The sequence below is a fragment of the Heloderma suspectum genome, chromosome 4 (genome assembly GCF_057233095.1).
Source record: "Heloderma suspectum isolate Gila_16-S chromosome 4, 16-S_ref, whole genome shotgun sequence".
NCBI classification, from domain to species: Eukaryota; Metazoa; Chordata; class Lepidosauria; order Squamata; family Helodermatidae; genus Heloderma; species Heloderma suspectum.
Genome location: NC_139461.1, coordinates 136,810,118 through 136,822,149, shown reverse-complemented (window position 1 = coordinate 136,822,149; position 12,032 = coordinate 136,810,118). Strand labels below are relative to the sequence as shown.

Here is a 12,032-nt window from a genome sequence, read left to right as displayed (position 1 = left end):
ACTGGAGCAGTTCCCTCTGCACCAGCTGCGACGGGGAGTGGGAGTGCTCTCTAACTTTGGATCCAGGAATCTGAACTATTCTATGGCCCCCCAGATGCTGTAGGGTTGCTCTCCCCATGTAGCTTAAATATTTTATTCAAAGCTTTACTTAGCAATTATTTTTATTGGAATATTAAGTATTTTAAGTTATGACAAATAGTGTGCGCTTCCCTTACACTACTTAAATTTTCAAGAAAAACATGAAGGCACTGAAAGCTGTTAACGTACTTATTTTAGCATGCTCAAATATATCCTAGGCATCATTGCCTGAAAAAAATGTAACTATGACTTTGAAACTTTCCAGTTTGACTGATATTGTATGTATTCAATGACACAATTTGCACAGCATACTAAGCTTACAATCCTGGCTTAATAAGCCAGGATATGCATGGGCAGTATGCACTCATATGCATAAATTTTCCGGCTGCTTTGCTCCTCCCTTTGCGTGAGTGGCAAAATATTCCAGGATTCAGCAACTAAATGTAGCTTTCTGCTATATGCAAATGGAGAACTATGATGAAATGCTTCCAAAGAAGCCAGGAGGTACTGTTAGTGGATGGTTCATCTGCCCAGCTGACTGGTGTGCAGCCTGTTTCCATTAGTCTGAGGGCCACAGAGGTGGTCAACCAGTGGCCCTCAGACTAATTTTAAGAGTTCTGTACTTTTGATAAGCTCAGACCTATCTTGCCTGGAGCTGGAGGGTTAGTATCTGACACTTTGAAAAACATGGACAAGTTCAACAGCAAAAATTGAATTTGGAGACTAGAACTAAAAGTGCAAAATTAAGGTATAATGTTGGGACCATTTAAATTTGCTAAAAAGCAAAGAAATAAAAGCATTTCATGAAGTCTGCTTTATGTGGTAACAAGAGGAACTGATCACACTACAAGCATGAAAGCATTGCAGTAAGGTAGGTAAACATTTTAGAGCTAAAGTCAATGGGTGGAAGGGGAATGTATATCCCTGCCTATACCAGCCTTCCTCAACCTGGTGCCCTCCAGATGTGTTGGACTACAAATCCTCACCACCCCAGCCAGCACAGCCAATAGTCAGGGATGGCTGGGGATTATGGGAGTTATAGTTCAACATAGCTGGAGGGTGCCAGTTTGGGTAAGGCTGGTATATCCATTCCCCTTGCAGCCATTGACTTCAGGTCTAAAGTCTGAACTAATTCATCGGGTGTGGCATGTCTCCATAGTGCAGTTGTTTTCAGACTCTGCTCTAAGGAGCAGTTTCTCAATGGGAAGATCTGTGATGGCAGGCAAGCTTTCCTGATAAACTGCTTGCCCGCTGTGACCAATCTTCCCCTACAATGCACAGCTATAGGGTAGTTCTATAGGGTCTGACGGAATAAAGAGACAAAGTCTCAGGATGTGGGAAGGAAATATGTGGTTTTGTTCCAAGAAGGAGCCCTATGTGTTTTGGCCTGCATGAAATGAGCATGCATCCGAAGACATATCTCAGAATCCTCTGCAGTGCGTAGGACGTCAATGGCAAAAGTCAAGTGCATGGGCTCCTCAGATTGGCAGATGTAGAAAAGATTCTTTGTTGGTTAAAATTTGTGAAAACCTTTGATTCAGGGTGCAATCCTATCCAGATAGACACCAGCCTCTGAAATCAGAGACTGCTGACTGTCCTATGCAAGGCAGTTGGAGCTTGGAGGGGATCCTCTCTTCCGTGCTCCAGCTGCCCTGCATTTTACCTAGAATGGCAATTTTGCCTGTCTATCTGCAGCTTCGGGGAGGGGGTGGGAAGGAGCCTGGAGACTCGATAGGAAGCTGCATAAAGCATCTTCCACGGTCTCCTCCCCACCCCCAGGATTGCCCCCTTTTCCCTATCTCCACCCTCTGTTTCTGAACGTGGAGATGTAGTCAGTTACAGGCTGGGGGGACGTGCTGGCTATGAGGGGGAGAGGGGGCAGGAAGCATGGTTTCTGGGCACTGAGGTCAGTGCCCAGGTTGACTTTGGATCTCAGAAATCGAACAATCCTATCCCCCCCCCCCCCCCGGGATGCTGTCTAGGGGGCATAGGATTGCTCTCTCCATCAGTAGTTTACAGGTCCAGCATTAGAAATCACCTGCCTTTTTACTGCCTCATTTTCTTTGTTATTTTAGATACGGACATGGCTATGAAATTTTTTGTGTTGCCTGCAATAATGCAAGAAGTGTGATTGCCTCAGCATGTAAGGTAAGAAAAGGTAAAGGTTGTTAAAAAAAAGTGGCTCCGCGGTTTGGATCACAGACTTGTGGGCCTTCAATGGGTGGCCTTAAGAACGTTAGAAGAGTTCTGCTGGATCAAACCGAAGGTCTGCCAGTCCACCCTCTTGCCTCTGGCAGTGGCCAGCTGCATGCATTGGGGAAGCCCACGAGCGGGAAGGGCAGCGCTCTCTCCTGCTGCTGCTCCCCAGCAACTGTTACTGGGAGTCTTCCTGCCTCGAGAGGTTGACTTAATCCTGAGGCACTGTTCATTTAAAAAGAAGATGAAGATCTACAGTACTGTGCAAAAGTCTTAGGCCACCACCAGCTTTGTTGTTTTAGCAAAGTTTTAGTATCCATCCATAATTATTTTTCGGTCTCTGTATTAAGATACAAACAGAAAATACAGGAAATATGTACAGGCAACAGTCAGTATTTAGTGTGACCTCCCTTGGCTCTAAGCACATCTTGAACTCTTTTGGGGAGACTATCCTGAAGTTTTCTGAAGTAATCTTCTGGTATATTATACCAGGCTTCTTTCAGCACTCCCCAGAGTTCTTCTTTAGATGTAGGTTGTCTTTTATTTATTTCTCTTTCCAGGTGATCCCATACTGCCTCTATAACATTCAGGTCTGGACCCTGTGGAGGCCAGTCCATGACTGTGTTTTATCAGCTGTTTTCCTCACTAAATATGATTTCACTGCATTAGCAGTGTGCTTGGGATCGTTATCATGCTGAAAAATGAAACCATTCCCAATCAGGTGCTTTCCAGAAGGAATGGCATGATGAATTAAAAACCTGTCTGTACCTTTCAGCATTCATGATCCCATCAATACGGACAAGATCGCCAACACCACTGGCAGAAATGCAGCCCCAAACCAGGACAGACCCTCCACCATGTTTTACTGAAGGGCGCAAGCACTCATTTGTCCATCTCTCTCCAGCTCTTCTTCTCACATAATGTTGACAGTTGGACCCCAAAATTTCAAACTTGGATTCATCACTCCATAATACTCTTTTCCACTGATCCTCATTCCAGTCTTTTTGAGCTTTAGCATATCTTAGCCTTTTCACCCTGTTTCCCTTCTGCAAAAGTGGTTTCTTGGCTGCTACCCTTCCATGAAGACAATTCCTGGCCAGGCGCCTGCTGTTACTCTAGTGTAAGGGGAGGTCACACTAAATACTTGCCACTTTAGCCTATGGAAGCTGTTTTTTTCTGATTTTTTTTCTATTGTTGAATACTGCATACAAATTTCCTGTATTTTCTGGTTGTATTCTAATGAAGAGACTGAGAAATAATTATATATGGTCATTATACCATTGCTAAAACAACAAATCTAATGGTGGCCTAAGACTTTTGCACAGTACTGTATATCTTAACTATGCATATTTTAAGATGCATATTTTTAAAAAAATTATCCGAAGAAAGACTGCACAGCTGTGTATTTAGTGGATTATTCCTCACATGTATTATCAGTTGTATATGTGGCTTATTGGCTGTTGAACAAAGTGAAAATAATTTTTTGTAAGGCCATGGCAAACCTGACCATTTTAATGTGAATGGTATCCCATGCCAGTTTAGGCAGGACGTGAACCTCTTGAAGCCCAAACACATCAAGTAGTTTTTAATGGGAACAATGAATGCTATTAAAAATGTATGTTTTCCCAAAGTTACGTTTTCTGTTTCAAAATGTACCTTGTAAAATATCGGAATGCTGCAAGAATGGGTCCAAATGATTTGGGGTAGAATAAAAGATGGCATGAGGAACCAAACAGCAAATTAATCCTGGGAGAAAGAAGGGTTAGGAATCCCAAATATCCCAAAATATTATGAGGAAAGTAAATTGGTATGGCTCATATTATGGATGAGAGAGGAATATAAAAGTTATCTGGCCCTTCAGATTGATCTAGGAGGTGGGTAGTCTGGCTTCTGGGACCAATCCTGTTTCCCAACCTTGGTTTATAAGAAGAAATGGAACAAAGTGTCACGTTCACCTCTAAGAGAGAGATGTGTATCCCTGGTATTTAGATAACGCTACGTTATCAGCGAACTAGGTGGTATGAATTCTCTTAAGGAGAAAGTACAGCCTGTTACTGTGGGTCCAGTAGGCATTTGTAGTTGACAGATAAAAATCAGAGGCTTGAGATACAGTCTTTATAAAACTTAATTTACTTCAAAATATCAAACAGTATTTACATTATAACAAGATATGCAGTGATAGCATGGAATAGATACAAAAATACAATAGTGGTATTGAAATAAGAAAAACTCATTTTTAAAAAAATTCTAAGAATTGTTTCAGGACCATGCCTTTCTTAAAAAAGGGGAAATGTCTTATCCATATGATATTTCTGAGTTGTCCCAAAGGGAGAAGAGAAGTCAAGATCCTGTGGATGAAGGGTGGTTTATAAATTAATTAATTAAATAAATAAAAATAAGAAAGAAAGATGAGGACAGGTGTTCTTGTCCTGAAATCTCTCTGCTCTCTTCCTAATATTTATATAATTCCTGATGAACTGGTATGTGGTAGTTAATAAAGAAAGGAACTTAAGGTCAGGATCAAGTCAGGATTCTTGCCAAGAGAATGCTTTTTCATCAGAAAAAGATGGGTTCACAGTATCTCCCCAACTTTTTTAGCTACTACACCATACTGGTGTTGTTATCCGAGAGTTCTTGTTGTTCTTTTTAAAGTCTGCTTTTGCTCATTCTCAGTGCTTTTGCTCATTCTCAGTACTTTTGCTCCCTATTTTACAGGCTTCTAAAAAAGAACATGCAGCCATTATTTTGTGGAGTACCACAACTTGGAAGCAGCTACAGAGCTTATCTTTCCACAGTCTGACGGTGACACAGATTTCCTTTTCCCCCAATGATAAATTCTTGTTAGCCGTTTCCAGAGACAGGAAATGGTCACTTTGGAAATGTAAAGATATCAGCCCATCAGAATCAGGTAAGATACAGGAGTTGGTGTCAGTAGTTGAAAATTAGCGTTGTGGCTTTTTAAGGTGTCTTAAGAATGAAGACTTCACCTCTTCTTATAAAGGGAATTGCTAAGGAAGATAGGGCATATCTAGATGCTATTAATGCTTATAATTTTGAGATGAGTTCTACAGGCCATATGTACAGGAAACTTAGGGTGCAATCCTATGCATGTTTAGACAGAAAAAAACACCTACAACTCTCAGCATTCCCCAGCCTGCTGGGAAATGCTGGGAGTTGTAGGATTTGCACTGGCACCAGTGTAAAAGGTACCCCTTCCTGGATTTTGTAGTCCTCCCCTCAACCCTGCTCTGCCTTTTATATTCGCTGAGTGTGAACATGGAAAAATGTGCATAAGAATAGTCCTTTTTTATTTGCCAGCATTTTAAAAGATTACAACTTGACCAGACTCGATTTTTAATCCAGTTGGAAACAGTTGGAGTCCAGGTGGCTTCCAGGTTATCAATCTAAATGTTGTATGTATCCTCCTGTACGAAAAACAAAACAACTGCAAATGAACGCATGATCCCTCTCCTGGGCCTGGTGCAGGCCACGTAATAATATACATCTATATACCACTTAAGCTGCAGTCCTGTACACACTTCCCTGGGAGTAAGGCCCTTTGATCTCAGTGGGACTTACTTCTCACTAGACATGAATAGGAATGCCCCGTTAAAGAGCATATTGAATCTTTACAACTTTGTAAGATAGGTCGGTATTATTATCTGCGTATTGCAGATGGGGCACTGAGGCAGAGAGATAGTGGCTAGACTAAGGTAAGATAGAGGTTCATGTCAGAGGAGAGTTGGGACATCCTTACTCTCAGCTCAATCTCCTAGGCACTACTACACTATGCTCCCACCCTCTGCAGTGACACAGCGGGGTGCCTTCCAGGTCAGAAGCACAGGAGGAGGTGGATGACACAAGGAATTTGGATGGTCAGCTGGATGCAATCCGTGGGCCATCAGTTGCCATCCCTATTCTACTCTTCACTTCTCTTTAACCCTTTACTGCTCCATTTTCTGTGAGAATTTCTGTCTGTTGCAATCAGGAGAGACAATATTCTATTTGTATCTGTCATTCCAGAACCTGTTTTCTGCCTCTTCGCTTGTACGGACCAAAACACAGCTGTGCACAGCCGCATCATTTGGTCCTGTGCCTGGACCCCAGACAGTGCGTATTTCATTACTGGAAGCAGAGACAAAAAGGTAATGCCTGCCAAAGGCCACTCCGCTGATGTGAGTTCATGCCTCCAGCCATCCTTGAGGTTTCCTTGCCTAGACAGTTTACATCAGGGCTCCCCGACTGTTTTGGACCGGTAGACACATTTGGGAATTTGAGAAACTGCTGTGGGAACCACCACAAAATGGCTCCCATGGAGGATGTGGCTAGTCACATAATCGCTGCTGTGGTGGCCTGGCTCATCAAAAGTGAGCTAATCAGGTGCAGGAGGTGGAGTGGGGAGAGAAATAACGAGGCTAGAGGCTGGGAGGGGGAAATAGCAAGGCAAAGGGGGAGAGAGAGAGAGAGCGAGCAAGGGAGAGGGTCTTTTCGGTTGTGGCTCCCCATTTATGGAATAATTTCCCTGACAGGGCCCACCTGGCGCCAGCATTGTCATCTTTTCAGCACCAGGCTAAAATTGCCCTCTTCTCTCAGGCATTTGGCAGCATATGATGAGTCTCTTCATTGTCTCTGGCTTATTGTTTTAAATTGTTTTAGATATATGTTGTTGTCGTGTGTGTTATTTGTTTATGTCATTATGTAAATAGTTCTTATATTTTATATAATGTATTTTAATGGTTTTTAATTTTTGTGAACTGCCCAGAGAGCTTCGGCTATGGGGTGGTATAGAAATATAATGAACTAGCTGATATACCCGGCGTTGCCGGGATGTAATTTTATCATAGGCACTATTTGTTAGAAACACATTAAGGTATGTTTATGCTTCTCGGAAAGGCCCCATAAGAAAGGCAAAAAGTTGAATCCACCCGACTTGATTAAAAAAGCACAACAATTATAATGAGCAGATTGAATAAAAAACACTACAAAAATGCAAGAGACTGAATTTGTAAGCACTACTACAATATAATCCACACTGAATCTCATACCACTATTAAAATGTTCAACAGAGGCTTCCTTGCTGGATATTGCAGGAACAGGGGAGAGAAACTAAATGCTCTCCACAGTCAGAAAAGAAACCATGAGTAAAGGGGAGGGAACAAATGGCAGCCAGCCAATCCAAGGTGAAGGAAGTCAGAGTGAATGGGAGAGAGACCAATAGAATGAAAGATGGCCAATAGGATGATGGGTAGCTGAAATCAGAAGCCTGGCCTGTACCATGATTGAGAGGGTGCACTTGTTAGTAAGGGGAAGTATAAACACAGTAATAATGTAACCCAGTGACTCCTGTCATACCGTCTGGCAAGTGAGAATGTGAACTAAAAGCGGCAGCCACTCTAGGGCCGAAATGGCAGGCTCAGTGGGCCCTGCACTGTGATTAGGCCCAGGGCAGCTCCCCCTTATGCCCTGTCTTACAGACGGCCCTGCAGCCAGCCACAAACACACAGACCCACATACAATTTTTGACTTTTATATATATAGAAGATGAATGAATGAATGAGGGCTAGAGGCTAGAACAGGAGAGAAAGAAGAGCGCCCTAACATTTTTCCAGAGTTTTAAAAAAATTATTTAAAGGTGGCAGGGAGTGGAGAGCTTTGTGGTCACTGTTCGATGTGGGCACTGTTCGAACACTGGTTTACATTGCATCTAGGGTTCCTTTGAGATACATATATTTGGACTTTGCATTCTTGTGCGTTCCACATCTGCAAAATTGTTTTGTTTGAAGGCTTATGAGTGTGTAAGTCAGCCTTCCTCAAGCTGGTGCCCTTCAGATGTTTTGGGCTTCAACACCTATCAGCCCCAGCCAGCAGTCAGGAATGCTGGGAGTTGTAGTCTAAAACATCCAGATGGCACCAAGTTAGGGAAGGCTCATGTGTAAATCATCAGTGATTCCTATCCAGGTACATACATAGAATCCACACAGATCAATATTTATTTATGAAAAACACTTATGCCCCACCGTTTTGCCTTAAAAAGGGTGTCCAGGGCAGCTAAGCATTCCTAAAATTTATTTATTTGTTTGTTTATTTCATTTTTTACCATGCAATAGCTGCAGTTCACAAAATTAAAACCACAAAAATACAACAGAAAATACAATATAAAATATAATATAATATATTAAAATCACAGAATAAAAATACAACCAGAGTAAAAGCTATTTTTAATAAGAAAAATACTTATTTCCTATTTGGGGCGAGAACTAAAGAAGCATGTGTTTACACACAGATGTACAATGTGTTATTAACATGAACATACCTTTAACAATCCAAACTGTCGTAAATTCAGTGCACACTGAATGTGGAACCTGACTACCTGTTTTATGTGTTTGTGTATTCTGTTACTGAAAGGCCACAGAGGAAAGCTGCTGAGTGTATTAGAAAACAGAGAAGGAATTTTGCACAAATGCATCTACTGTTAGCTCTGTAACTCTGAAATTCGTGAGTATAGAAATGGAGCTGGATTTTGCACACTTACTTATGTGATGCTTTTATCCAGCAGGAAGTTTCCTATAGCCATATTCTGCATACTGTTATACTTGAAGGAATAAAACCCTACTAAGGGCATTTATTTTGAAAAGGATCGTTGGTTTTCAATGTGCGGCATGAACCAGGGTGGTGTATACTCTTTGCTAAAAATAAATGAAATCAGGCAATCAAAAACTCTGCTAAGAAATGCTAAATGTATGAAATCTGTATGTATTATGCCAATTGAGAAATGTGCCTACATTCTTTAATTTTATTTAATGTATTATGAGTGCTTGCATGATGCAGCAGTTAGAGGGGCTGGACTGGGCCTTGCTTGAAATCCCCACTCAGCTGTGAAGCTCACTTGGAGCCAATCACTTTCTCTCACCCTAACCTACCTCACTGGGTTGTTGCAAGGATAGAACAGGGTGAACCGATCCCTGATTGCTAGAAATCTAATTTAAGGTGCAATCTCATGCCTGTTTAGACAGAAAAAAGGCCTACAACTCCCAGCATGCCCTAGCCAGCATGGGGCATGGCTGGCTGGGGCATGCTGGGAGTTGTAGGCCTTTTTTCTGTCTAAACAGGCATAGGATTGTGCCCTTAGCCACTCCTTACTTTTGATATTTTACAAGGCACCGTTCACACACTTTCAACCCTATCTTTGCAACCATAAGGGCTTTTGGTTTTAATTTTTTTTTTTTAATGAAAATTGAAATTCCTGGAAGCCAAGTTTTGTGCTCAGTACAACATCCTCTACCTTTTCTGTGTTCCTGCTGAATTGCAGCATCTCTACAGCCTTGTCCAGAACTCTTGGTACATCGAGTTTCATATGCCTGAATATCATAGCCAGCCATGGTGATGATTTGGTACAGTGCTGTCAATATATACGAAGCATATAGAGCATAAACAACAGAAAATCACAGGTCCTTTTTAAAAGAAGCTTACAGCCTAAAATTTGGCAGAGGAGAGAGAGCAGAGGGAGATGAGAAATGCAAGGATAACAAGGGATGAATGTGTAACTTCAGCTGCCCACATTCTTAGATTTCATTGTCAATAGGAATGAAGAATGGGTGGTTGTGTATAACTGGATTATTAAACCACAGAAAACTTCCTTTAGTAATGAGTCACTCTATTACCTTTTTGTCTTTTCACGTATTATCATGTTCTGTTTTGCAGCCCCTGCTTAGGGTCGCTTTTGCCTTGCTGTTAACAAAGTGAACAAGAGCTTTAGATTTTGCTTGATTTTTACCCCATGGTCTATAACAAGATAATTTTTTGCACATGCCTATAGTCACGTGAAAAATCTTCCATGCCCTCAGTTGTTATCTTTCCTTAAGCCCTCTACAGATTTCCGCAATATCCTTTCTTTCCAGGTGGTGAGCCGTCTCGTAAAGATGGTTTTCCAAATAATACCTATCAGTTAATCCTGGGTTGTACACATTTCTTGTACAATAATAGAGCTTTCTATGTTTTTGTACACTATTTGCTAACTGGCAGTGGCTTTCACAGAGCTTAAGCCTTCATAAAGTAAATCTACAGTTCTGCTGGTTTTATCACCCCAGTAAACATCTCAGAATTGCAGTGAGCAAACTTGGAGTACCTTCTGTTTTCCCCCAACTTCAGATCCGTAGGAAGCCCCACCATTCATTTTTCACCATGACAAGGTGGTTAACATTCAATTGCTGCTCACCGTTTTTGTGGATCTAAGCCAGCTCTTGGATAAAAAGGTAAAGGTGTCCCCAACCAGTCGTGTCTGACTCTAGGGTGCGGTGCTCATCCCCGTTTCTAAGCCGAAGAGCCAGCGCTGTCCGAAGATGCTTCCGTGGTCATGTGGCCGGCATGACTGAACACCGAGGTGCACGGAATGCTGTTACCTTTCCCGCCGAGGCGGTACCTATTTATCTACTTGCAATTTCTTGCTTTCGAACTGCTAGGTTGGCAGAAGCTGGGACTGAAGACGGGAGCTCACTCCATCACGCGGCACTCGGGTCTCGAACTGCTGACCTGCCGACCTTCCAGTCTGCAGTTCAGCGTCTTAACCACTAAGCCACCGCGGCTTGGATAGACTTGGATAGTGACTAGCTTTACATCCTACCAACATGAACGCTGCCTTTGAACATTTCTGAAACGGCAGTAACCGATCTGTGACATTTCTGACGGGTTCCTAGGATTGTGTCAGATTGGCAGTGTTACTTCCTACGCTGCTATCTTCTGAATTGTTTCCATGTCTAAATTAATCTTAGCCAGTTAGTACACCGAGGAAGGGTTTTGCATGTGATGCCCCCAGGCAACATCTGTTTTGTTTTGTTTTGCCTGGGGGTGCAGCCAGCAGCTATCTCTTGTACTTCGTTCCAGTGATGACAGCTTCATCGATAACTCTGTATAGTTAGGCATTTCTCTGTGCCTCTCTTCTATTATATATTTATCATGACTTTTAGCTGTCCTTCATTTCATTTCACCACTGAGACAAATTTCTACAGGGGTAGCCGTGGCTATAGTGCTCTAGGACTAACAGAAGGTCCTGTAGCGCCCTATAGATTACCAAAGATACTGTAGCATGGCATAAACCCACCTGGTCAGATGCTTTTGCCCATAAAAACATGCTGTGATATATTTGGCTGTCTTTTTAGCAGTACTGTAGCAGTAATTTTTGAAGGACAGGTGCTCACCACAAAAATCCCCATAGCCACGGGCCCCAAGGAGAGTCCAAAAATGTGGCAGTAGTGTTGATCCATATCTGTGAACCAGTTCTAGAAGTCTTCATCTCCACTGGGAGCATCTTTTGTAAAGCTAGTGGGTCTTAATTGCCCATTCAAGATCCCCCGAAAATACTTTGCATTACAGTATATTGTACAGTATGATATATGGTTGCTAGGAAAATTCATACCCCCCTGCCCAGCTACTGTAAGGAATGCAGCTAAGCTCCGAGGGAACAGCAAAGCTTGAGGTGGGTGGTGGGGAATGCCCTTGCACAGGTCCCAGTACTTTGACCTGGTGAACCCTGGCTCCGTTACAGTACTACTTTTTCTGTGCCACCGGTCATTGTTAATAGAAGCAGTAATGCAGCATGTTGCCCTTTCTGAATGGTGGTTCATGGAAAATGAGATTCACGAATGTTGCCTGGGCTTCCTGGCAATCCATTAACTGTGGTCACCACCACTCCCTCCCTTCCCCAAGTCCTGCATCATGTGCAGGGCAGGAGGGGCATTTGCCCTCATGCTGGCCTTTTGCAG

General features: G+C 42.5%; 1 protein-coding gene across 2 annotated transcripts in view; it reads left to right on the top strand.

Moving 5' to 3' along the window:
• Positions 1-12,032, top strand: part of ELP2 (elongator acetyltransferase complex subunit 2) — a 51,392-nt gene that overhangs the window by 30,619 nt on the left and 8,741 nt on the right. Inside the window, exons 17-20 of one of the 2 annotated variants that reach the window (XM_084850627.1) lie at positions 2,154-2,226; positions 4,990-5,182; positions 6,298-6,419; positions 9,976-10,108. In XM_084850627.1, the coding sequence (XP_084706753.1) occupies positions 2,154-2,226; positions 4,990-5,182; positions 6,298-6,419; positions 9,976-10,017 (430 nt within the window). In that variant the 3' untranslated portion in view covers positions 10,018-10,108. Of the gene's footprint in view, positions 1-2,153; positions 2,227-4,989; positions 5,183-6,297; positions 6,420-9,975; positions 10,109-12,032 lie in introns of those variants that run through there. The other variant, XM_084850626.1, reaches the window with a different exon arrangement.